The following is a 27,466-nucleotide window of genomic DNA, read 5'->3' as shown; positions in this document are numbered from 1 at the left end:
AGCTGGGTATAATGGATTTTTTTGCTCCCAAGTTTAGGCAAAAAAATCAGCCAAATGGCGGCTCGTATCATATTTCAAGGTAGGCTACCACTGTATAATACAGACACGATTTCAAGAAAAGTTATAAAATGTATAATCATTATACATCCATATAAGAGGCTTCTTTCATAATACCTAATTGTAACTTTTTTTGCCGTTATAATTTCTTTGTTCTCTGGCTGGGTTTAATCATGTGGTTCTTCTGCCTTATAGGGATTTTTTTTTTAAATTGTTAATACTGTTTCCTTGCACTTTAAAGGGCTACTAATATGTTTATTATTGTGTTTGTAGTTTGCAGTCTGCGCTTAATATTTTTTAAAAATACTTTAATGGACATCAATTACATGTTTTATTATCTACTGATTCTGCACTTAAATTGAAGAAGCTTTGCACAGTCAGCCAAATGACAAGTGAGATGTGACATTGAAAAATTACACACATTTCAGACTTGCATATTTGTAGGAAACTCTCTAAATAATGAGTCACCTCGTTTGTAATGATTCATGTGTGACCCCTGTGCTGGTAAAACAATATGGGTAAAAATTTCCGCTGACTACAACCCATAGTGAGCATTCATGACTGTAATGACACATTGCTATATTGCCTGGTTAAGACATTTGAAGTCACAGCAGAAAAAGTCCAAACTTTTATGAAGCAATGTATTTGTACAAACCATTTGGCATTAGTGTTACACGAGGCATATATATATATATATATATATATATATATATATATATATATATATATACAACAAAGTCCAAAATTGATAATACACAAAAAAAAACATATATCCCTTCAAGAATTTGCAGCATTTAAAATCCAGTATTTCATATAAAGCAATTTAAAAACCAAGCATTTACATAGAATGGAAAGTCAAATGTCCTTTTTTTTTTTTTTTTTTTAAATAGAACACAATTATACATTCATAAAGCTGACAATTACAAAATAAAATCCTTATAAGCTTCACTTGCCAGCAGTCGCAGACAAAAGCAACAAACAAAGGACATACAGTATATAGCTCTTACCTGGATTTCATTACGAAATCAAATCCTTCCTCTCAAATAGCGAGAAAGCAATAAGAAAAAACTCAAACAAAACATGCTTGCCCACTTTTCATAAAAATAGTACTATTTACATTTTAAATAGTTTCTATATTACTTTTCACAGACTCAAACAATTCCCATTAAATATTTACCAGATTGTTATGGTTGGCCTATAATCAACAATCATTATAATTCATTAAAAGGCTGAAAGTGGGCAAAAGTACTGTTGTCATATTCAACGTTATAAGGGGTATTATATCAAGAAATACTATTAACACCACTTGATAATCATTTGTTTAGCTTTATCTACTTAAGTAGCATCTTACAGACTGCCATCACGAGACCCACTGTAAGAATGTATACCTGCACAATCCAATAATAAAAATAATGATAATAATAATAATACAGACCTACAACAAAAACGTCACGAGGTAATGTTAATTTTATATTACAAAAACAGCTCCTGTATTGGATTCATGATATGGTTTTGACTGAGTAAAACAAATGCTGTTCCCTGTTGAAAATTGAGTGTGAACTAAAGCGAGGGATGGGCATAAAAATCAAGTCGCGCATTTTATCATTAACAATTGTTGCCTGTGTGGAATTCAGCACCGCTGATTAATCAAGCCTTAAACAGATCAGGTGAAATGAAGTGCATTTTTGCCTGCAACCAGCAGAGGCGTTGTTGATCGATTGCCAACTAGTTTGCGGTCTGATGAGAGCAACATGACGTAAGCGATTTGGGGAGCATTATTCTACTCAATAATACACTGGAAATTGTTTTTTAGAACTACGATGCGGGTGTGCTGACCTTCTCAACCCATCAAAAATGCAATAATTTATGAAATAATTTGTTTTTAATGAATGATTTGCCCCACAGTCGAATAAAGCAAATTTAGCCAAATGCCCATCCCTCATGGAAATCTTGCCCTCATTCATTAAACGGCTTAAAAGTTTTAAAACTCAGCTCATCCTGCAGCATGCTGACAAACATCTTCTCATACGTCTTGCGTGTGGATGTGGATCCGATGATGCGGCTGATCTTCTTCAGGCCCTTGAGAAGGTAGCGAGGCGCCCCTTTGCTGCGAAGCACCCTCAGACTGTAAGAAAGCCCTTTGACGAGATCCAGGTCAAAGTTGGCCATCTTCCAAAGGTGGAGGAGCTGCAGCATGTACTGCTTGGGCAGACAAGTAGCAACTAGCGCCGACACGTCCTCCCGGTGAACTTTTACCCCCGGCAAGCTGTTTGTGACCTTCAAGAGATCGCTCAGAGTTACGTTTTTCAGGCTGTTGCAGCGGGAGACCTTGCGCTCGCAGTGGTTCACTCCTGTGTGAAAAAAAACACACACAAAAACCCACATCAAACAGTCATATCGGAGCTTAACATGCATATATGTGTCCTTTTTACAAATGCCACTTTTCAGTGTAAGAAAAAAATAAATAATTCAAAACATTCCTGTCTCCACCACTTTAAACCCCAATCAGTTTTACCCCAAAGCAGGATTTGCAACTATGGAATAATGTCTGTGAAAAACCACAACAGTGTGACTTGCAAATGTAACCAAAGCTTGTGAATTTAGCCAATTGATCAGTAGATCAAGGTTCACAACTCACTTCCTTCCTTGAAAGCAAACGACTGTCAAAAACAGCATTCAGGTCATTGTTTTGACAACAGGGGTGTACTGTTTTGATTATGTATTACGTGGTTGAATTTTAAAGGGAGACTGAGAAAAGATTGCGAAACACTTCAGGGCGTCATAAACGAGACAAATCACTGTCACGCAGGCTGTGGAATCTAGGTCATGTTTAAGTACTGAACACACTTTTTTAGTAACAATAAAACAATTATGATATTTATTCTTGTTATTATTATTAGTAGAAGTAGTAATTATATATATTTATTATATATTATTATATTCTATATCATTATATATTATTAACTCATATTCCACAAACACAATATTAATCAGAATGCCGTGTTTCGACTTGTGGGGGGCACATGCAACACACATACATGTTATTGCAAAGAACATTTTGGGGTTGACTTCTTGTTTAACTCATTCACTGCCATTGACGGCTATAGACGTCATAAGTTCATTTCAATTATTTCTATTAGTTTAACATTTTTTCCCACTTTTGTTAACAAGAGTATGAAAACCTACAATTTTTTTATTGTACATTTAGAACGGATATACAATTTGTGATTACTCGTGAGTTAACTAGTGAAGTCATGCGATTAATTCCAATAAACAATTTTAATCGCCTGTCGCCCCAAATTTTTAATAATCTTTTTTTTTTTTAATGAATTTATGGCAGTGAATGAGTTAATGTTCCACTCTGAACAAATCTCACAACAATTCATCATGAAGCTCGTCTTAATCTTATTTTATTCTGCAAGAATTTCAAAAATTAGCCTGTGAATCCTTTGAGGGACAGACCAAAAAAACAAAAAACAAAATACACAACTTTGTCATCTTCCAATACCTTTTATGATGCCATAGAGCTTGTCCTGGTCCTTGTTCTGCTGCCTCCACAGCCGCAGCAGCTGGAGGACTTGCTGCTGTGGGGAACATGCCTTCTTCAGCCTCTCCACGCTCTTGCCATCCACCCTCCGGCCCGGAAGACTCTCCAGCAGATGCTCCAGGGGCACGGAGGACAGCTGCAGGGAGGCAAGCGACTGGAAGACTGCCTCCTCACACAAGAGGACATCTGCAACAAGAGAGAAAATTATTTAGAAAAATCATAATTTAAGTGTCATTTTGCACATAGTAAGAGAGTTGCATGTTTTCAGGTCTTTATCTCCTGTAATGGAGACGTACCAACTTGCTCAAGTTTTGAACAGCTTTTGAATATTTTGCGGTATTATACAGTGCAATACCGCATGTTTATAGTCTACAACAGTTGATTTAACCACATAATTTTATGTCTAATATACCACTTAGTTTCAGATGTTGAAATGCTGGCTAGAGCAGCCTGTTTATTTATTTATTTTAAACTATATTATCGTATTGGTAAGGAAATTTGTGGTAGCACCCCCATTAGTAGTTGAGAGGGGCATGATACAAAATTGCGGGAAAACACTTTATTTCTTATCATTCTGGTTTCTGGGAATTGGATCAAAAAGTTTTGTTTTGAGCAACTGACATTTTTCCTAGTACATTTTACTCAACTCTGCTTTCGATTTCAGTGTACTTTCAAGATGACTGTCTTTTTAAACTAGAATTGCAGTAATCTCAGAAATGCTGAAAGATGCTGTTACCAAGAAATTAATTATTTGGGCTTGTACATGACATATCCAATGCGGATGCCCCCCCCCCACCCCCCCTTAAAAAAAATCCCATTACCGATTGGGTACAGGCCTGTTTCCTGTGTTTAAAGAAAAATAAATCTGTTGAACCACAATTGACAAGCAAAGTCTGAGTTAAAAAAAAGGTAATATATATATATATATGCATATATACAAATACTGTATGTATTGTTATCTCGCCCATCTGCCGGGATGGTGCGTGATTTTGGCGAGGTGGAGTAAGGTTGGCCATTTGGCTAAAAATATTACGAGTCTGTGTGAATATCTGGGTGTGAGCTGTGGCTGACAGCAGCACCTGCATGACAGTGCTCTTTATGCTCATGCATTATACTGATGTCTCCTCAATCTCAATTCATGGAGACGTCTAAAAGATGAGAGGGCATTTTCGCGTGTAAAAATGCTAAACAAACAAAGGCTACCACCACAAAAGGTTTCAAGTGGGATTAAATTAAAGTCAAATATAAAATTAACAGTTACTCTTCACAACTTTGCGGATGCAACAATATGACCTGAGCGTCGAAAATGCAGACTCGTCGGATACATCCAAGTTATACCCAAAGAAAAAAGAGGCCCGGGTCATTTTTAAAAACATTGGAATTGGACTGATCACTCTTCTGGAAACAAATCAGATACATGTTACATACAAATGGGGGTGGAGGTGGTGGAGGTTCCAGAATTGACCTGCAGTGCGTACGTAGCCTAAATCTGCTCAGAAAACAGGACTAAAGAAAACCCCTTGTTCTGAGGAAGGGAAACAATCACATTCCGAAAAAGTCAGCCAGACGAATTCTAACTTGTGACCTGTGTGCAGCGTGTGGGTTCGACGTGTATAAGGCACCAACTGATCGGTATAATGGGCCTACTTCCCTAAAGGCCTCACCTGTGTGGCACAAAGTGTGCTGATGAGCACAATCGATGGCCATAATTTGGTCCTGACTCCCACAAATGCTGTTTGAAGTGGACGTTCCCCATCTCAGTGTCTTGAGACCTAAATCTGTGCAGTTTCTGTGTGGTCGACATGGTTCTGTGGAGGAGCGGCTGCTTGAGAAATAACCAGCGGGGCATTGCTTGCACACAGTGTCACTCAACGGTGTACCTGCAAGGAACCACAGACCAATCAGCCATGGAAAGGAACAATAAGGAATGCTAGAAATAGCTTTAAACTGAACTTCTTTGACAAGTGACAATGTGGAATTGTTAGCAACTTTAGCATCAACACAAAGAGGTGTCCAGGCTGATTTTGATCTCTCATGGCACTTAAATGTGCGGCATTGTGGTTGGGATTAACGACATCTAAATCTAGAGCACTAAATCAGTTGAGACATGGTTTCCATGACAACAGAGATGCTATTCTCTTTATTACAAAGCAAATTATTTTAGAAGCTGTGATTTCAGGTCAAATGACTACATTATTGCTGCTTTATGGTAAGGTGCGGTGATATGAGTCTAAGAAACGTTCAACCACAACATGTGACCATGTCATTATGAGAATGACGACATCACTGTAGCGGCTACTTAGTTGGCTTATATTTTCATGACTGTATGTCTTACTGTAAACTAGAATAAAGTGCAATTTGTCTTAAATTTAGTTCAACCTCTACCAGCATACGTCTCAGAAGTTGATGCCGACAGAAGGGTACCAAGGATGGCAATAACATCTCTGTCCTGGCTGCTCAGTAGAATTCATTTCAACGTAACATGGCACAAGCAGAAATCTAGTAAACAAATGATTGTTTTAAGATTTAATGACTAACTGTTTTTAAATTCCCTTCGATGTTTTCTGTACTGCTTATCATCATTAGTGCAGTTTATTCAGTATCCACTATTTCCTATGGGAAAATTTGCTCCCAATATGAACAAATTAAAGGTTGACCAGGACTCTAGAATGGGTTGTGTTTTACCTTTCATTTGTGACTTACTGCTTGATGATTCATTTTTGTAAGAAATATGAATGCTGCTAACAAATAGCTTTCTTATTTAAAGAAAAATTCCCAGGATAGCCACTTTGTAGAAGGCCAGTGTGCAAAATTATTTGTCTGCTAAGCGCACAAGTCACATTGTGGATGTTGTGTGTCACAATCACATCCTCATTTTGCTTCTTGAAACTTAACATTCGTGACATTAGTCATTTTAAATGCTTGTTTCACTCAGTGTGATGGGCTCTACTTTCGTGACCACAAGTCTACTGCGCAGTACGGTCTAAATCAGGGATGGGCAAACTCGGTCCTCGAGGGCCATAGTCCTGCAGAGTTTGGATGTTTCCTTTCTCCAACACAGCTGATATATGATTAGCTCATCAGCAAGTGCGGCAAAAGCCGGAATCAGCTGTGTTGGAAGAGGGAAACCTCCAAAACCTGCAGGACTGCGGCCCTCGAGGTCCGAGTTTGCCCACCCCTGCTCTGAATCTACGCAGGGGCAGACTAGACTTTGCTTTGGTATTTTCATAGACGTATGTAGCTTGGCGCAGTTTAACACTGCCGTTTTGCGACCATGTAATTATGAACGCAGCCGACTTGATTGGTCGCCAATAGAAGTGGCTCCTCTTATTCTCTTTAAAAATTGGCATGCTAACACGGTGGAAGGAGAAACGGATTTGCTGGAGTCCATGTAGGAGGTCAAAGTTCATTCATAAGAAATTGCAAACAGACCCCCATGGGCGGATGATGTGAAGTTGGCCAGTGAGATTACAGATCTGTGAAGTGGGAATTTGGAGACTGCCTTTTACTCTGATAGCACGTTTTCGTTCAAATTCCCAAACAAGCACACAGAGCATCAAAACATGTCAGTCTTCACAGATATAGGTAGCGTTGTGTGTTTTTGCTACTTTTGAGAGAAACTTCCAAGCCTCCATTCAGAGTCAACAGCAATAGCGGCAGTAGGTGGCCAAGTGGGAAGAATCTGAGTCACATCAAGGCGGCAAAGCATTGGTTTTTGCTCATCTTGCGGTCAACCACATTTGTGCCCATGACATAAGGAGCCATGCGGCTTAAGGAAGGGGAAACCCCAGTTATGATGTCCCACGTCGACTAAAGTTGTCTCCGATTTTACTATGGCGGTGTGCGAATTACAGGGTAATAAGAATAGAGGGTAAATGTCATAGGTGCAGGAAGCGAGGCACACTGTGTTTAATGCAAAATGTGTTCCAGAGAAGACAAACCGTCGACGCCAACCATTATGACTCAATAAAGGACTGCACTGTCAACGAGTTCCAGTGTAGTCTAAAAGGATGAACTCATTCAGAAACACAAGAAAAGGAAATAATACTCATGGTCAAATTTCCTCATCAGGCAAAGGTTAATGAACCATACAGCACAGTTTTGAAATCAGTAATAAGAATCCAGTATTACGATATGGAAGTAGCGTCAAAAGCTCACATTGAAATTAAAGGTTAAGTTGGACGCTCAATTCTGCGTCTGCTAACCAAACATGAAGGCTTTGAGGAAGTTTTCAGTTGACTGTGAGGAAGTTCAACCATTTGATGCACCGTGTGACATTTTTAATGTAAATAGCAGTGTGGGACACAAGTCTCTTAAAAAAAACTATAATAAATGTGTATTTTGTATTAAGCTGACATTAACGATGCAACTTTATTAGTTGTTTGGGTTCAAATGCTAATCACAATCTTTCTTACCGAATGCTGTGACTCCAGAGCCGGGTGGGCAGGAACTATGTGCGATGCAAAACTCGACCACAAGATGGAAACCTGCAGTACACTCGCACACTCGGTCGTGGGTGCTGTTGCACTCCTGCTTCACTAACTGTCTCTCTTTGCACACCTAAACACACAACAGAGCACTGTCACGGGCCTTAAAGTGGGGAACGTGGAAATGGTTCTTTTGAGACTGTGCAGGTCACAAAGGTGCGACATTACAAGCCACAGCCTTGAACCTACATTTTCATGAAAGACTTCTAAAAACAACACAGTATAGCATAGTCACACGCACATAAGGAAAAGATCTGAGAGAAACCACAAAAGTGTAATGTGAAAAGAAAGCTGAATAAAAATATGAAGACAGAGGAATTTCTGAGCTTGTCACATAAGTGAAGTAACAGACTTGAGTCCACAGTGTGTGTGTCAGTATACAGGAATCTTAAATAGAAAAACAGGTCTTTTGAAAACTAAGATGAATCAATGAGTCATATTTAGCTTTTTAACCTCCAGCTTGCAAAAATAAAAGAATCTGGTGAAAGTGAAAGTATTGAATCTACTCTTGTACTTAAAAAAAACAAGTACGGACTCAAGAATAAGTACAACTGACAGTTATATATATTACCATCTTGTGCATGAGGCCAGATGGCAGCCATCTTATGTTGCCACTGTTACAAAAAACTTCTGTAATTTTTTCGCTAAAAAACACTGTTATCAGTGCATGTTTACTGCCATGATCCCTGTATAAAATAATGAAAGCCTCTCAAAGAATGAACTTCACTGTTTGCATTGACCATTCAGATTATCTCAGTATCGTGAATCATCATTCACAGAAGTTAGGTTTACTTTGCAGCATACACCCCCCCCCCCCCCCCCCAATGCTCTTTGTTCATGGTTCTGACAACATGATGCAGGCAAATCTTTGAGTAACAATTGATAATATATCTTATAAGAGAACATTTATAATCACATTTTTACTGATGAAATGTGCATGTTGTGCTTCCCCCAGACTTATTGGTACAACCAATCGTCACACCTTGTGGCATTTTCGCCGTAGAGACAGAAAATAACTTTAAAAAGTCACAAAGAAATCAATGTATTCAAGTTAGGTACTCTCAGTAAGTAGCAACGTAAGATGGCCGCCAATGGCGAGTAAGGGGCATTGCTAGTCCATTCATACAGTACGGAGACGGGGGCTAGTTGTATCACTTATTATACTTTTATATATTTCTTGGAATCAAAACTTCATATATAAACAAAATCTATACCAGATGAAAGGCTAAAGTCTTAGGTATATTTTTTTATTCGTTATTTTCATACTTTGTGTCAGTGCAGTTATAAATCATCAAATAGAGGGAGTGAACATGTGACATGTTGCCCCACCAAAGGGTAAGTTGTCACACTATATGGAGTAAGACGTCACATCGGATTTTCCAACTAATAAAACAAGGACAAAATTATCCTTGTACTCCTGTTTTTGTTTGTTTGTTTTTACAGTCAAATAAATTGTTTATCATTGATCTTGAAAATTTACCATTGAGCAAACTTTAACATAAAATATTACGAAATAGATTAAAGTCCTTAGGAACTGCTGGCATATAGGTCATGGCTCTCAGCCTCAAATGCCAGTTTTGCTTCCCTTAAACTGGAAATTTGAGATTAAATTGAATTTAAAAAAAAAAAGAAGCATTTTTTGTTATTGGAAGGATGGTTCATCAAAAACCTTAACCAGTCCTGACATGTGGGAATACTGTAGTTCCAACAACTAGAAAATCCATTTTTAAACAATGAAACAAAACAAAACCTCACAAATTAATCTTGTAGCCAATTTAGACCATGCATGGAGGATATCTTGCTTCTCTGAAATGGTTTGAGTTATCATTAATGCTCTCTGCTTGCACGTCGCTGCTATCCCTGTTTTTTTTTATTCTGTTTTAAGACTCAAAGATCTCAATCCATCAAAATCTCAACCATGGTTGACTTTACCTCTCCTTATTTGCATCTCTTTTTTCTTTTGTTTTTTACATTATGCTGTAATCAGAAACAAATATTTTGACAAATTAAAGAGTAGAAAGTACAGATTTCTGTTTTCAAATATAGGAAAAAAAGTAATTGTACCTACCAAGGTGCAGTATTGGCACGAGTCTCCCCAGTGCCAGCTGTCTGCAAAGTGCTTCTCCAGGCAGGCTTGGCACTCTGTGGTCCTGTCAGCAGTGCAGTGTTTCTTCACGGCCGTGCCAGGGGGACACTGGTCGCACAAGAGGAGGTCAGAGGTCACCGGGTCACGGTACTGGTACTTGGATGGCTCAGCCTGTTGCTGGAAGGCCCAGGTGAGGGAGGCTGTGAAGAGCTGCACCAAAGATAAAAATGGTCAACACGTGTGACGGCGAAAGCCATCTCGAGCACATCTCGCCTTTTTTTGGCCGGAGCGTGACATATTTCTGAATGCTGGAGCAATGGCCTGCCCAAAGGCTTCCAGTAAAAGTGAGTTGACGGAAAGGTCAGAGCTGTAAAGTGTGTAGCTCCTGGTGGACTCACTGGCCTCCAGCCAACTGCTGTGCTTTAAAGAGCCTGAGAAGAAAATCGACCATAGAGATGAATCTCTGCGTACGAGCGACATCATTACAGGCGCTTCTCAAGCAACAATTAGTCACATTTGTAGTGATGCCAAACGAGCTGTAATTGTTGTTGTATGATTTCATCGTGCCTGTTAGTCTTCATTATTTTTCTCACTGCTCCTTTGGCACATTTTCGTCATATGCTAAATGATTTCTGCACAAATAAAATAAGCGGAGACAGATGTTTATTCCATCTGAAAAGCTTAAAGGGGACATACTGATTTATTATTAGCTTGTTTTCAAATAGTCGGGGTTTTGGAGTGCCTGCCACCCATCAAATGTGAAATCACACAATCACGTGAAGCTTTTGTTTTCTGACAATATGGCTGTGAGCGAGCCGTTCTGCATTCCTGCTCAACTGTTACATAATTGTGAATATAACAATTAGAATATTCTATTATACCTTACGTTTGCAGTAGTACAACTGAGGGGAAATGTCCTTAATTCCCCTTTAAAAGCCAAGTGAACCTCAACATTTCTTGACAATAATATGTTATACGTGACCTCAATTAGTCTAAACATGACATTCTGATTAATATTACATTTGTGGAAAAAGTTATGACGCAAAATCCTGCCGTTTTTATCCATCTCATGGGACGGCCATGTTGCCACTTGCTGTCGACTGAAGATGACATCACAGTTGCTCAGGGCTCAGGCAACGGCCAATCACAGCTCACCTGTTTTCTGAAGCTGCACCGTGATTACATTTAAATGACAAAATTGACTTTCCAAGCAATTTACCCAAGACCGTTTTAACCCAAAATGAATAAAAGCGGTCTTGCATTGCATGCTTTATTTAACAGTTTGTTTACATTACCTGAGAACAACTGTCACTAGTCTTTCACTCTGGCCATTCTTTTTTCTTTTGTGTAGGGGACAAATGACGGAAGGGAAAGGGGAGCTGAAGTCAACCAGGCAATCTGCCGGCTTCCCACATAGTAACAGAGGCAGAAGGCTGCCAGCGACCAGATTGTGAGGTTTCACACCCAAGACTCACTGTCAGCGGCAACTCAACTGTGTGGTAAAAGTTTTGTAAAATGTGATGAAAGCCGAATTCTTAAGATTGATCTTCCATGCCATTTATTATGTGCCCGCTATAATTACTTATTATTTTTTTAACACCAGACTAATGCAGTAACTTGTATGGGCTATATGTGTATATGAGTTATTTCTAAAAAGCGCACACTCTTACCCATGGATTCACCTATTCACAGTTTTTCCCACCAATATTTGAAGATATATATATATATATCGTATTTTATATTAACTGTATATTTTTTAAATATTGTATTTTTAGGGGGTCTTACCCCTAATTTTCATCGAAAATGTGATGACTATTTATCCCCATTTCCCCCCCTAATGTATTTATGAGTGTCAATTATACCGATTTTCACTACTTGCGGGTGATAGCAAAACTGTATTCTTTACAATCTTTACAAGGGAAAAAAACAACAACATTTTGACTGTTTAAAAAGTCATAATGTTGTATTAAAGTCAAGGTTGAAAAATGGAAGAAAGCCATATTTTAAGTGAACTTCCAAAATACAACTTCATTCTCATAATATTAAGACCTACATTATGGAAAAGATGTATTTGTTCTCTTAAAAAATGTACTATTAAAAACTATTCTTCATCAAATACACTTGTTGTTCCTGAAAAAAAAAAAGTACTGTATTCATGTAGTTGTAGACTACGCTTTTTGTTCTTAAAAAAAAAAAATCTATTCCGCACAGATGTCAGCTTTATATGATGAGAGATCAAACACATCAGAGCTTTTAATTGGCCCAAAGTTAAGATAGATTGTAATTGGTAATTGGTTTACAATATGTTTGTACGGTACGTTACATAGTGTATGTATGTAGTTTTTAAATAATACGATATAATTTATTGTTCATTATTTTGTGAACGCCAAAGCTACAGCTAGCGAACCCGTGAAGGTCCTGGGACCTCAGTCTTGAGAACCACTGATGTAGAGTGGTCAGTAACCCTAACATAAATGTTTTGGGGGTCCGTGAGAGAAAGCTGGAGATCCTGACGAGAAGAAAATCTAGAGCATACATCCTAACCTTTCATAATGTGAGACCGCAGCACTTGTAGCCAGCCACTGTGATGCACTTTCTTACCCTGCCATACAAACAACATTGAGCCGACGTATTTATTGTCTAATTGGCTCTGAATCTTCCTGAAAAGCTCGCAGTAGACTGAGAAGGGAATCTGTCAGTTAGCGAGTGTGTTTGACATGCTGCCACGCAGACCGTGGAGGACACATGCAGACCAGATGTCAGCCGACAGCTCGCTTCCTTTCGGCTTCAATATTGGCTCTGCGGACTTTCCCGTTGGCTAAGATACGTCCTCGTTGTTAAACGGTCTGTCGTTGTATTGTGTGATCGCACGTGACTGCATACTTTCTCACATATTTGTTTTATTTGATCTACAACAAGCACCCACCCTCACATAATGTACGGTGCATGTGCAGGATAATGTAGTGCATACGCGGACAGCGCATAGCTGCATACAGTATGTGTGTTTATGTGTTATGGCTGTGGTCCCGTCTGTGGTCGCCTCTCCTGGCTGCTGTTTGTTAAAGTAACTGTTGGAGGTTACTGCTGGGCTTTCCCCATTCACCACCACAATGCAAAACACTCTGTCCTACTATTTTATCACCAAGCACCACTGACCTCCCTCTCTGCTGTGTGTTTGTATTTCTCCTTACCTCAAAGAACACACCACTTCAATACTAAATCTCTGTCAGACCTGATGGGGTGCTCTTGCTACATCTGAGGTCTGATATTGTATTATGTAGTACTCCGATATAGAAAGAACAATGGGAAGAAACAAATGTTAAGACTGTGTTTGTCATGATTTGGTTTTGATTAGATTTTGTTTTGTTTCGTGTTATGTTTGTGGTTTGTGCCCTGCCTTGGTCTTTAGCTTTTTTTGGTTCTCCATTTTGTTATGATGCGAGTTAGCTTGGTCCTAACTCCTCCAAGAAGCACGAGACGCAAGGAAGGAGTGCGGGATGTTATCAAACAAAAAAAGGAATGTAAACAACTTACACTTGGAATCAAAACTACTAAATTAACAGATGTCCAAAAATATGCAAAGTAACAAACCAAAATTGGGAACGGAATCACCACAACTGGGAACAAGACCAGACAGAAACAGAAGCAACAAACAATGAACTGACCGGGACTGAAAGAAACCAAGGAACTAAATACAAGCAAACTGACAAGACGAGGAACGGCGAGGGAGCTGATTGGACACAACAAGAACAGGTGCCTGGACACAAAGGGCTAAAGTCTCAAGTCTCTAAATGTCAACGTTCCTAGCTTCTTGCTCCTCAAAACTTTAGTCATTTCTCAATTGGCATTCTTGTCCATTCTTCTTTGCGAACTTGTGAAACCTCATCAGTCGCGGCCTAAGTACTTTAACAATTGAAAGTATGCAAGAACACACGGGATACCCAGATGTTGTTCTCGTCAGCTAGTTTAAACCAAGGATGCATCGGTTGGTTACTTTTGAATAATATCCCAAGATGCTTTTAGTGCTACAATCACAGAAACACGTCAGAGTCATGGGAAAGCTAACAAGTACACAGCTGTTCCAATTTATAAAGAGACTCACATTTTCAGGAAAACTTTGTTGTTGTGTACATTCTTAAGAAGACTATACTTGGCAAGTTCACAAGGCCATACTCTGCATTCTTCATATTAAGAAATGGCCAGCCAGGGAAAGCGACCCCAAATTTTTTTTCTCAATGCCGCCATATTAAAGATTGTCTCAATTGTCTTAAAGGCGATCAAGGTGTGAGGATCGAGGTAGACGTCTGATGTAGCTTCTACAGAAGCCTAGCTCATCGATGGTGACTTCAAATTAAATACTTAAACCATGTTTGTGTCATTCCTTGATTATTTGAGCTCGGATATACATATTTTGCAGAGTGTCTGTTCTATTTGGAGCAGTACTTGAAACCGAAATGTCTCGATTATGATGGCTCATGGTTACTATGCTAAACCCATTAGTGTCTAGGTTTGTAATAATTAGCTGTAAACAGTTTTTCTTAAATGCATTTGGACTCAAAGAAAACAAATATTTTGATGGTGCTACACAGTTTTTCGCATTCACAGTAATGCATAAACAACATATCTGCATTATTTACAGATCATTCCAAATATGCACTAGGTGTGTTGGAGGAAGAGGGCGCTGTGTTGTCCACTTAACAAATATGATGTCTAAAAGTGCTCCGGGTGTCTAAACAAACAAATAAGATATCAAAGTAAAATATACTTACTCATAATTATTATTATTATTTTTTAGAAGATAATGGCCTCCTATCTATTAGATGCCAAGCCTCAATTAAGGTGTAAGCGTCACTTCTCCAAAACCCATTCCTCTGAATAATAACATTAAATATAACTTTTTCTGTTATCTATATGTCATTACGCCCGCTGGCTCTAATTTTGTCCAGTTGTGAAATTGTACAAACATTTGCATTGGCTTTATATATTTTTTAAAAGCATTTTCTGTACCCAAATGTATAAGAACGCTAATATACAACATTTTCCCCAAAAATGATGCGACAGCTCTTCATTAAGCTTTATGTGTTCTTAATTAAAATGCACATTCCACTCTACATCATTTGGTAACTGTTCATAAGAAGGGTGAAAAACACCCATTCTTTCTGTTTTGTGTAGCTCCAAAGGTCAGTGAAAAAGATAATAAAAACAGATTAAAGGCTCCATTTGGAAACCGAAGCTCCAAAAAACCCAGTGAGCTCAGTGTTTTTTCTTGACAAAAACCATCAACCTCTGAGGACATTTGATTGACTTTGTGAACCATGCCATGACTGCACGTCTTGCTTGTAGCATGGGTGGCCCCCAGCAGGAATCATATTCGTAGTAATCATGGTCATAAATTAAGAAGGCTATTAAAGCTATGATTAATTCAAAGAGCATAGCAAAACCCTAGGACTGTGACCCCGGTGTAGCTAATCTGGTTACAGTTACAGCCGTCACATCAATAAGTCACGCTGAGTTCACTGGCGTGTGCGCACTAGCACATGTGGAAATGGTCACGGTCGCACTGATTTAGTCAACTTTCACACAGCGCTCTTTGGACTGAGTCAATGGCAGTGACAGAACACAGTTTAGATACAATGCACATAGCAGAGATGGGAGGACGGCACATGAATTCTGGGAAATGTTCAGATGAAAAAGCTACGATAGGATCTGAGTAATCCATTTTGGGACAAATTGCAACAAAATTGAACGGTTCACTGGTTCAGTTACAAGGATATGATGAGGGCCATGTGGACTGGTAACTAAAAATATTTGGTGCAGAACTGCATACGGCCACTTGGGAGCAGCAGAGGAGGCACACACGTTAATTTTTTTATTAGGCACATAATGTGACCAACAGTATCGAGACCCCTGGTCATTGCTCCTGAAAGAAGTGACGTAATTATGCAGTAAGAGTTTTCTATATTGCATATAATCTGAGAAAGCAGCACAGTGGAATTGTGGCTAGTCTTCCCCTTATTTCTGAGCTTGGGGTTTAAATGTCGGTGGAGAGTTTTCACACTTTAAAAAATATATATATTTGTTTACTTACTTTAATTATTTAATTTAACTTATTTTTAATTAACTTACTAATTTACAAAAAATACTTTTTTATTATTTATTTTTTATTACTTAATTTAACTTACTTAATTAAACTTAATTAATGTATTTTTATTTTTTATTTTATTTTTTTACATTATTGAAGTAACTTGCAAGAACACAAAAGGACTTGCCTCAAATGGTTCCCACAAAGTAAATGCTTATACAAACGTGCCTTGTTCGGATGAAAAATGATCATTGAATAGGAAGCACTATTCAATTACCAAATCCACAATGTCTGACGTTATGTTTTTAATGATTCATGGATGAAGCAATTTTGCTCAAACAATGCCGTGTTTCATTATTCTTCATCAAACCTGCCAAAATTGCTCAGGTTTTGAAGAATGGCTATCCCGGAAGATGCCCTGTGGCGTGTGTGTCTACGTGCGTTTATCAGCAATTAAAAGAGTTACTGAACTTTCCAACCTCCTCATTTTCTTTGAAGACACCGTTTGATGACATCATTCAACCATCGCTGGAAAAAGCAAATTACACGGCAGCTAGGTCCCACTGACATCCATAATTACACTGTCAGTGAGATACATGTACGAAAGGGAGCACGGCCAGATGGGAGGAAAGGATGGATGAAGGTATTGAAGTGGAGAGGGAAATCAAAGGAAAAAAGGTGAGTCATTTGATTTAAATGTAATTATGTTGAGACAGCAATATAAACAGCAAAAGGACGAATGTTCAAGGATGTTAGCTTTGCTTTTAGTATCCTGAGTGGGCACTTCACTTAGTGAAAAATCTCCATCTCCATTCAAGCTTTTCGCTTTGAACAATCGGCTAGAAGTATTATTCTGCTTGCTATGTAACCCACTCACAAAAACAAAATCACATTGGGAAAAATTCATGCACTCCATTTTTCCAATTCTGAACATGTGGTATTTAACAAGTGTTTTTGGCACAGACGACAACAAACAGCATTTAACTAAATTTGATTCTTAAAACACACTGAAAACATGCCGATTCATGACACACCACACTTGCCGCAGCGTGTTTGGTCCCTCACTAGTTCAGTACAGGAAAGTCAGCTACTAATGCTTAGGGCCCCATTTTCAGGCAGTGTAACTGTGCACATGGCTTACCGGCGCAGTTACAAGTGGGCTTTTGCATGTTATTTGTTTGTTGCAGCTGACTTGATTCCCAGCCAATTGAAGCGGCTCATCTCATTCTCTTTAAATTCAAGGCGGGTGAGGCGTCCAGTCTACATGACGGAAGTATAATGAATTCACTCGTTGGAGGCCATGCAGGAGATCTCAGTATGTGTATAAGGAACTGAGTGGGCACTTGGAGATGGCCTTGCACCCCTGATTGTGCGTCTGACCCCTAGCATCCCCCCCACGCCACATCCCACACACATTGCTGAAAATATAGTAAAGATAATAATAATAATAATAATAATAATAATAATAATAATAATAATAATAATAATAATAATAATAATAATAACTAATTTGCTCCCAAAACGTATAAATACGTTCTATTTTTTTAACGTTTTAAGTGTCCCAAAAACATATTTATACGTTTTTTTCAATATATATATTTTTTTAATGCTAGAGGAAGGGTGGGCAAACTTGGTCCTCGAGGATCAGAGTCCTGCAGGTTTTATAGGTTTCCCTCTTCCAATCAACAGGATCGTTATCAGGCTTATGCAGAGCTTGCTAATGAGCTGATCATATATCAGCTGTATTGCTGAAAAAAACATCCAAAACCTGTAGGACTCCGCACCTCGAGGACCGAGTTTGCCCATCCCTGTGCTAGAGCATACAGAAGGCTTTGATTCAGCCTCTCAACTGCACAGAACGATTGAAGCAATGGTAGTTATTCCAAAAATGGCCAGCAGTTGGCAGCAGATTATAAGAGATCAACCAGGGCCGTGTTGCAAACAACCTGATTTCCCCACAGTTCTAAACTTAGATACATTTTAATGCTAATTGCTGCAAAACAGAAACAGATAGAAATATACTTTTTTCCTGATGAAAGAAGAAACTCTAATTCTTCTTTTAGTAGGTTCCACGTTTTTATAGCAATAGAACACAAAATTCTGTGGGCCTTGCAAAATCAGTCAATATCCAGTAAAACAGCCGGGAGCGAAGGGGATTGCTTCAGTGAAAATGGCTGGGAGCGAATGAGATAATAATAATAATAATAATAATAATGAATTTCATGGATTCGTTTCTACAATGATTCAGAGGGTTCGATGCACATATGTTGTCGTCATATTTATGAATGAAATACGGTGACATCCAGCAGAAGGCAGAATCTGTTTACTTCCACCTGGATCAAATCCACCAAAATTGTGTTACACCACCTGCGCCACAACTTAAACCTGGTTTCACCTGGTGCAAAGTCTAGTCTACTTTCTGTCATCAAATTATCAGGTGCACGGGGGGCCTGTGATAGAAACGCCCTTGGAATGCCAGAACGCCTAGCGAGGTGCAGCCCGGTCTGCCAAATTCCCAAACACGGTAAACGAGACTTGCCCTGGCACGAAAATGACGATGTGCCAGTTCTTACGCTGAACACACGTGTGCCTGTTTACAAAACAGGGCCTATGTGTTGGTTTCTTTACTAGAAACTGTCTGGTTTTTGAGAAATGATGTCAGTGAAACAAAATACCAAAACAAAAACAAAAAAGTAATTAGCAATTAGCATTAGAATATAGCTAAGTTTAATCATTATTCACACATTTATTTAGAAATGTGAGTAATGAGGTTTTTTTCAACGTGACCCTGGTTGATCTCTTTTGCTTTGCTGCCAGCTGCTGGCCGTTTTTGTAATTACTATCATGTCTTCACCCATTCTCTGCAGTTCAGAGGCTGCATCAAAGCCTTCTGTATGCTCTAGCATAAAAAACCCCCGTAACAAACGAATAAATATGTCTGGGACACTTAAAACATTTAAAATAGAACGTATTTATATGTTTTTGGGAGCAAATGAGTTAAGGATACGCCAATTTTTACACACACACACAGCACAGCTGCGAATATAGAGCTTCTAGAATTTATTTCATAAGCAATTGTCTGCTCTCGGTAACAAAACTCTACATATTTAAAATTTCTAGAGTCACACAAGGCTAAGTTCAAGCGAAATCAGTGAATGTGAGTTAGGGTTGCCTGAGGTCATTCGTCAATTGGTGGCATGTGGCGCGAGGCTGCAGCACAAAAGGATCAAACCCCACAGCACCAGCTCGTACACGGGCACATGGCTTCAGTTAATTGAAGTAAGCAGGTGGTCCGAGGGGGGATTCCAGCTCTGTGCTCGTATGTTTATGTGTGAGTGTTTTCCCGTGAATATGGAATCTCTCTTCTTCTTTTTTTTAAGGTCATAAAGAAAGACAGAGGGAGATTGGAGTTATTCTTCCATGCTGCTTTACAGGAAGAGACATTGATTCATTGCTCAATTGGTCCAATTTAACACAGCATGTCCTCCCTTAGTTCATCAATCATTACTCAACAAAGTCTCTTTTATCATTAACATTATTTGCTCAACACTTTAATTTGGAGGAGTCTGTCACCAGTTAAGAGAGTCGGAACAATAATTAGCATTAACAGCTTAAAAGAAAAATATATATATATTCTGTGTTCAAAACCACCGAAAAAAAAAACGATTTGCCTAACACATGCAAACATTTGTGCATGTTATACTTCAGCCATGTGTAACCACCACAACTCCCTGCAGGAATTCAACAATGTGTCCAATGTGCTATAACTGTTCACCACATTTGCATCAGTCATACTGTTTTTAATGTGCCGCGTACGGAAGTAAAAACGAAACGAAGGCCAGAGAGTGACATTGATTCAAATAGTTGGATGCCTTTTGCATACTCCCCCACTTCTCTTTGTCTCTTGACCACACACTCCGCAAACTCCCAAAATAAAGAAACCCCTCTCTGCAACCTGCCCCCCGGTTGCACTCCATACATGCAAACTTCTGCTATCTGCTCTACTGTTGATGCAAAAGAGGAAGTTAGGTGCGCAGTGGCAACTTACAAAGGGGTTTATTTGTCTAAAACACCTTGCAACTTTACACACCCTAGGCATGGCCCTCCTGTCACTCCTCACAAGGTTTTCAAAAGAAACAAATCGGTTTTGACAAGGGCACTTATTCATAGCTTCACCTCAACCAACCACCATTTTCCCTTTGCATGTGACGCTTCTGCAATACAGTACTCGCACATTTGGGGAAGTTGGCGCAGGTCACACCAACGGACACAAGAGGAAAGCTAGGAGAGGACGTTAAGATAAAGTAGGAAGAGATAACAGACATTGGCACATGGAGATACTGTACTGTACATTACCACAATGCCATTAAAATGTGGAGATGACTGCAGATTTGAGTGTCAAATCAGGTTCCAAAAACTCAGAAAAACTGGGTTGGTAGATGGGTGGGTTTAGAGATAATAGAATCATGAATGGGTGTAAGGATGAATGACTAAGAGATTGTAGGAAGGGCAGACAGATGGATGGACGACAGGATGGACAGATGGATGACTATGGGGTAGACAAATAGTTGGATAGAAAACTAACAAACTGCTGAGATGGAGAGACAGAGGCTGGATTACAGATTGGCAAAAAAAAAAATGGGTTGACAGACGGGTACACCCATAAAACTGTTGGGTTGTTTTAGATATTGGGTTATTTGTAATCCAGAGAGTTTAAGAGTGATAGCTGATTGATTGGTTGAGGAGCAAAAAGACAGACAAATAAGTATATGGTCAAAAAAGTAGATGGATGGGTGGACAGATCAGATGTGTAGATAATGTGCAGATAGATAGATGGAATGATAAATGGATGGATTGTTGTAGGTGCCGGCAAAGGAAGAGCAGATGAAGATGGACAGAAAAAAAATAGGGGTGTCAGGCGATTAAATATTTTAATCGTAATTTATCGCATGACTTCAAGAGTTACCTCACGATCAATCACAAATTTTATATATGAAAATATTGTTTTTTGTTTTCATTATCTTGTTAACATAAAAGTGGGGGGAAATATATATTTTAGTCATTGAAACAGTATGAATAATTCAGAAATTTGAGTTAAAATTAAAAAAGATGTACTGTACTGTAAAAATTTGTGTTGATTTGATTTGTGTTGAGGTCATTGTTCTACCACTAGATGGCATAATTGCATTTTTAAGACATTGGTGACAGCTCAGTGCATTTTTTTTTTCATGTTAAGAGTTATCTAATCTTTAACATGAAGTAACTTGTGAAATTCTGCACATTTTAAAAATCGTAAAATACAACTTGACCCCAGTCTCCACAAATATATGCATTATTGTTAAATTTATTACTGCTAAATTGTGACGTGGACGTGTCAGGCTTTCCATGTAAGGGCCGATCATCAATCGCGCGTTAGAAATATTAGTGGCACACTCATTTTGACACCCCCAAAAAACAGATTGAGTCAAACAGGTGGATAATCAGATAGATGGAAAGATGAATGGATGGATGCTAAAGATGAACACATGAATGCTCAAACAGCGGATGAATGGGAGAAGAGATGGAAAAATGATTATATGGCTTGTTGGACAGGACAGATGAGCGGATAAGAGATGGATAAAAAGGATAGGACAGACAAACAGATGTACCAACAAGTGGGTGAACAGATGTATTCATGGATATACAAAAATACAGACAGAGGGGTGGATGAAAGAATGAATTAATGGGTGCGTGATAGATTGACAAAACAGACAGTTGTATGGATAGATAGATGGAGCAACGATAGACAGTATAAACTGAAGAAACATTCAATAAATGTCTGCTGGATGGCTTTTTAAGAACACAGAAGACATAAAAGAAATCAACGTATTTGTGTGTCAGTCATACGCCCGTTGACCCGCACATGCAACAAATGCATACAAATGCAATGATATCATCCGAAAAAAAGCGCTCGTTTGAAGACAGAAGACAGATTGCAGCCACATGTGCTGGGGACACGCCGGGAAAAGGAAGTGCACGCAGGTGCACGAGGTACATTGGCTGCCTGAAACCACACTAGTATGTCTGGACAAGGATGCAGACCATTTGTTAGACTCGGACAGGAGTTGCTCAACGACAGACCGAACGGCTGCTTGGCTGAGCGACTCGCTTGGAAGCAGGCGCACGAATACGAGGGCTTCCCAAAGGAAGCCATTGGCTAATTAGCCGGATGTTACGAAGACTGACTCAGTCGTTGGCTAAAAATGACAGTGGTCTGATTGAATGTCCGATGCATGTCAATACTATTTTCATTGAAAAGTCTCCAAATATGTAAAGAACTATGCATGAATTGTTCGCATCGGCTTGAATGAAAACGAACATGTTGGAAAACAAGACCAAGTTTGGCGCTTGGAAATGGCTGAGGCATACAAGATGTGTTCTGCTCAGGTAGCAATCTGTAATAAAAACACATGCAAAATCTACAAAAGACATCAGTGCATGCAAATACTCCAGATGAAAAACACTCTCTTATCAGTAAAACAGTACACACAGTATTTGTTTTTTTGTCACCATCAAGACGAATTTTACTGCATATAATCGCCCATTGAGACTGAATGAACATTCCCTGTACACATTACAAACACTGTAGCCAGAGGGAGTGCACTGGTGCACAGCAGGCACAAAAAATGACCAAAATTTTAACTAATCGTCATATCAGAGTTACAGCTTAGAAATGAGACCCATGCAGCCACAAAACACAATCAAATCTACATGCATCTTTTACAATTAATGCACAAAAAAAAATAGTAAAAATAAATAAATAAATAACCCCTAAAAAAATTCTCCAGGATCAAACAACTAAAACTCAACTTACCAAAATAAGTTTCATGGCCGGGTTAGAGCTTGCTATCCAAGTGTTCATCTCTGCTGCATAAACGTGAACTAATGTGGACTCCATCACAAATGTGCTCTTATACTACCAGAGCCACAGAGAGAGAGGGAGAAAGTGTGTGAGCAAGTCAGAGAGTCACAGCGAGAGAGAGAGAGAGAGAGAGAGAGAGAGAGAGAGAGAGAGAGAGAGAGAGAGAGAGAGAGAGAGAGAGAGAGAGAGAGAGAGAGAGAGAGAGAGAGAGAGAGCATACTGCCCACCCACTGAGTGTCTCCCCTACCCACAGACTACGGCAAGTTGTGGATGAGAGAGAGAGAGAGAGAGAGAGAGACTGCTCAATTGTGTATAGTTGTTTTTGTTTTGTTTTGTTTTGTCCCCCCCGCCCCCGAAAAACAGTACAGCTAATTTGTAATGTCATAAATATTTTGTTTGCCTGAAATGCTCCCAATGTTTTAACATTATGAGCATGTCTATCCAACCTCTTTCCATCCCTTCCTTGAACTTTTTCTTTCATTTAAACAATGACAACAAAAGTTAAACAAAGGTGCTACCTAAAAGGTTTACTTTAAACCCATTATAACTAAAAACAAATGAGTGTTCAAAATGAACCCGTTAGCCTAACTATGGGGAAGTACAGCCAGGGAATTTCAATCAGTGAGGAATAACAATTACATTATCCATCCATGCATCATCATGCGTTGGGGTGGGGGGCGCTCCTGCTCCTGGGTTTGCCCGGGCGCTGCCGTGGCCTGGGGGGGGGGGGGGGGGGGGGGGCCTGAGGTGTTGCGCTTGCTCTGTCCTGGCAGGGGTCGACGGCTATGGTGGAGATTTTCATGCATGCCAGATCCACCACACCAGCATCTATCGAAACTCAGACACAATCTGCTTCTTCCTCTGGTCGTTGAATCGGTGGAGGCTGGTGTCTGTGGATCTCACTCTGCTTCGTCTGTCCTTCCTTCTTCCTTTCCTCAGTCTCTCCTTTGGTCTCTTGAGGTCTCCCTGATTTGTTGGAATTTGGATGTTTCTGGGGTTGGTGAAGGACTCTGGTTGGTGGCCCGGTGGGTGGTGTCTGGTCGGTGCTGGATTTCACGTTCCTTTCTTTTCTTTGGTCCTTCCTCGGGTCTCCTGACGGCCTCACGACTCTGGCTGGATTCTGAAGTGTTCGGTTTAGGTGAACGGTATGGGATTTTTAAATGGGTTTTAGGTGAACTAATGAATACACACTCACACGCACGCATACACGTACATGCACATACACACCCACATACAAAATAAAAATGTATTAAAAAAAATATAATAATAATAAAAAAATAAAAAAAGAGAGCAATGATGATGACATGTCAAATCGGTAAAATTACCGAATGAACTGAGCTCTCCAGAAAAAACAACAACAAAAAAAAAAATAATAATAATAAAAAAAATTCCATCCATGCATCCATTTTCTATTGTGTTGAGGGTCACAGGGAGATGCTAGTCTAATCAATCTAAAAGCTTTGGATTTGCTGCTAATTAACTACAGGGCACTTACATTTCAGTACACAATCAAACCGAGTGCCTATATAATGCCACTATGTCTTGCGATTTTGATGAAAATGTGTTTCTTCAAAAATAATAATAATAAAAAAACAAAACTACTTTTTAACATCCAACTACAGGTTTTTCTAACAGTCGTAATCATATTCATGGGAAATTACGGTCGGCACACTTAACAATCGGTAATGCAAAATGGCCGCCACCGGCTTCACTTCTTGTGAGTAAGTTGAATAACGGGTCCAGGTTATTTTAGGATGTCCGTCAGTCTGGTAAATTTAAACAAGTAAGAAAACTGATGCCATATTTATTCTGTGTGACTATGAAATATAAGTAAGCAAAAAAACAATAAAAGACTACTTCTTTTGAATTCCCCAAGTTAAACTTGAGTAAAAACTTTGCTTATTTCTCTTTACTCAACATGTTTATGACGAGTGCGGCTGAGCTAAGCAGCATGGAGCTGAGCAGGCGACGGAGTTTGAAACTTGACGCTTGCCAAACGGCTCGCAGGGCAGCAGCATTAACAGCACAATAATTTGTGGTCAGCTAATAGTGTTGTCACCCGCGTTTACCTTATAGTAACTCTATAGGTTACATAGCTCAACCGGCAAGGTATATGTTAGGCTGACATGGTCACAACTTTAATTCTCCCCAAATTATGCCACCCCAACATCATTTTAGAATTGCTCTTCATTTTCAGTGTTGAACTATTATTCTTTTGTAAAATGTCATCACAGTAACATATTAATTAATGCACTCCTAATATTCATTTAAAATGATTGAAAAATTGATTCATACTGCATGGCCATCATTGCGGATGAATTTATCCAGCTTCTGGCGTGGTAGTTTTTTTGAATGTATTCGACCGGAAAAACAGTGTCGCAGCACAACAAGTGGAACAGTTTGGTGTATTTGAAGTGTGTGGTAATATCCGCAGAAAGAAAAGCCTGTTTGCAAGATTTATTATGTCTTCTTCATTCATGCTATTAGCTGTTAGTCATAGAAAATAGATGTTTTGGGAGAGTAACCACAGACAGTTAAACATACGTAGCGAGCAGGTCCATGACACATCATAGTGTTGAGTAATTGAACTAATTTCCAGAGACAGTGTTTGCTGTCAACAACTGAAAATATTCCACTTTACTGTGAATTGTAAGTGCATTTAAAAAATATTTTGCAAATCATGTGCTTTCTTGTACTAAAATTAAAACGGTGTAAAACGTTCAACAAGTTGGATGTATCCCAAATGTGTCTGTCATCAACAAATGGTCGCGGTTAATGAATCAAAATAATACTTCTTGCACTTTTGCTATCCTAATTTAAAATTACTGTAATTTTTGGATTATAAAAAAAAAAAGCATCATGACAAAGAAAATTAAAAACATAAATTGCACTGGACTCTTAAGTTGTGTTTTTGGAGGAAATGTATTTTGCAAAAACCGAGACCAAGAACAGTAGAGCTCGGACTCAGACTCAAAATCCCCTAATTGTTTCGACAGCAGCAAACGAGCTCCAGTTGGATTTGAAACTACCACTTCTAACTACAGAAAGGATTTATTTTTAGTCTATATTGGCACATTAACGATGGCATTGTGTCCAAAGGTATAATCCTGGGTGATTATTGCGCCTTTGGGTACTGTAAATAGTCAATCCTAGTGGTGACGGATACTGCATGCTAATTTAGAGAGCTAGCGCTATACATCACACATCAGCTGCCTACTTCTTTTTCTTCTTCTTAATGTCTTGTTCTACTTTTTGGCAAATAATTTGGTGCATTAAACATTGACTATAATGTTGGTATCATTTTAAAACAACAATAAGTGAAAGAGATCTGGAAAAAAAAATCTTGGAAGAAGGTGGTGCGTCTCTATCATTGCCACGATGCTGCTTGTGTTGTGTTAGCGCTGTACAAACTTGCTGCGTTGTCCAAATTTTTTAAAGTAATATTCAATGGTTTGATTTCTTAAGCTTCAGACCATGTCTTTGTGGGCTAAAAGATGCATTTCATTACAGCTGTCAATTTTTATTTACCACAGGGGCTTTACAGTTAATCCCACTTGACAACTGTAGAGGAGCCTAAAAACAAAAACAGCGCAAAAATGGCACCATCATACCCACTTGAATGTGATCATAAAGTAATACAGTACGTCTGGTGGCTGCAAAAATGTAAGTTAACAAAAAATACTTACATCTTATGTCTGTGTTCCATTCCAAGAAAAGCAACCATTGCACTCCATCTATTTTATATAATGCTTATCCTGTTCAGGGTCAGAGAAGGGTCAAAATATATTTGGAAAAAAAGGTGGCCTCCACCCTCGAGTGGATGCCATTCGATCACATAGCTATTGTGAATAAGGCAATTGAGCCGGAATCCGTCCCGCTACTTACATTAGAGTCACCTATTTGAACCGCTACACTACTAATGGCCCATATTGTATTCTGTGGTAGGAATATTCCTCAACACTGGAATTGACCAATTCACTCCAATGACAATTACCAGCGATATTACGGTTGGAAAACTGTCTTCCCCTCCTTGGTTTAATATATTAAATAAACGACTAGAAAAACATCTCATCAGTGCAGCAATTTAAATCATACCCTCATTTAATCAAGGTTCAGAGAAAAAGCAGAACACAACCATAGGTCATGTTACATGATGGATCACGGACGCGCATGAAACAAGACCTTTGTGCTTGACTTTTTGTTGTTTTTGTAAGTATGTGTGGTTCATTGAGAGGTTAAGAGTATACAGCATCTGGCTGTATAGAAAAATAGTCACTATGATGACATAATGATGTGACGGAAGGGT

At 38.9% G+C, this 27,466-nt stretch overlaps 1 protein-coding gene across 1 annotated transcript; it reads right to left on the bottom strand.

The window, feature by feature from the left end:
- Positions 1-168: 168 nt before the first annotated feature.
- LOC147172060 (tumor necrosis factor receptor superfamily member 11B-like) lies at positions 169-23,241 on the bottom strand. Its single transcript, XM_086078037.1, has 6 exons — positions 23,113-23,241; positions 10,160-10,387; positions 8,020-8,164; positions 5,269-5,484; positions 3,566-3,790; positions 169-2,408 (listed from the first exon to the last, which is right to left on the bottom strand). The coding sequence occupies exons 1-6, from the start codon at positions 23,194-23,196 to the stop codon at positions 2,014-2,016; spliced, it is 1,293 nt and encodes a 430-aa protein (XP_085934163.1). The 5' UTR covers positions 23,197-23,241; the 3' UTR covers positions 169-2,013.
- Between the last annotated feature and the right edge of the window lie 4,225 nt (positions 23,242-27,466).

The sequence above is a fragment of the Leptonotus elevatus genome, chromosome 6 (genome assembly GCF_054856555.1).
Source record: "Leptonotus elevatus isolate MCC_2025b chromosome 6, RoL_Lele_1.0, whole genome shotgun sequence".
NCBI classification, from domain to species: domain Eukaryota; kingdom Metazoa; phylum Chordata; class Actinopteri; order Syngnathiformes; family Syngnathidae; genus Leptonotus; species Leptonotus elevatus.
The sequence above is the reverse complement of the archived record's forward strand: the minus strand, read 5'-3'. Positions and strand labels throughout refer to the sequence as shown.

Excerpts from the sequence above, each read along its gene's own strand:
- LOC147172060 (XM_086078037.1), bottom strand. The coding sequence starts at position 23,196 with ATGGAGTCCACATTAGTTCACGTTTATGCAGCAGAGATGAACACTTGG. Across the intron at positions 5,485-8,019 it reads CTCTGGAGTCACAGCATTCG|GTACACCGTTGAGTGACACT; the intron begins GTAAGAAAGATT and ends GGTTCCTTGCAG. Across the intron at positions 3,791-5,268 it reads GCACACTTTGTGCCACACAG|ATGTCCTCTTGTGTGAGGAG; the intron begins GTGAGGCCTTTA and ends CTCTTGTTGCAG.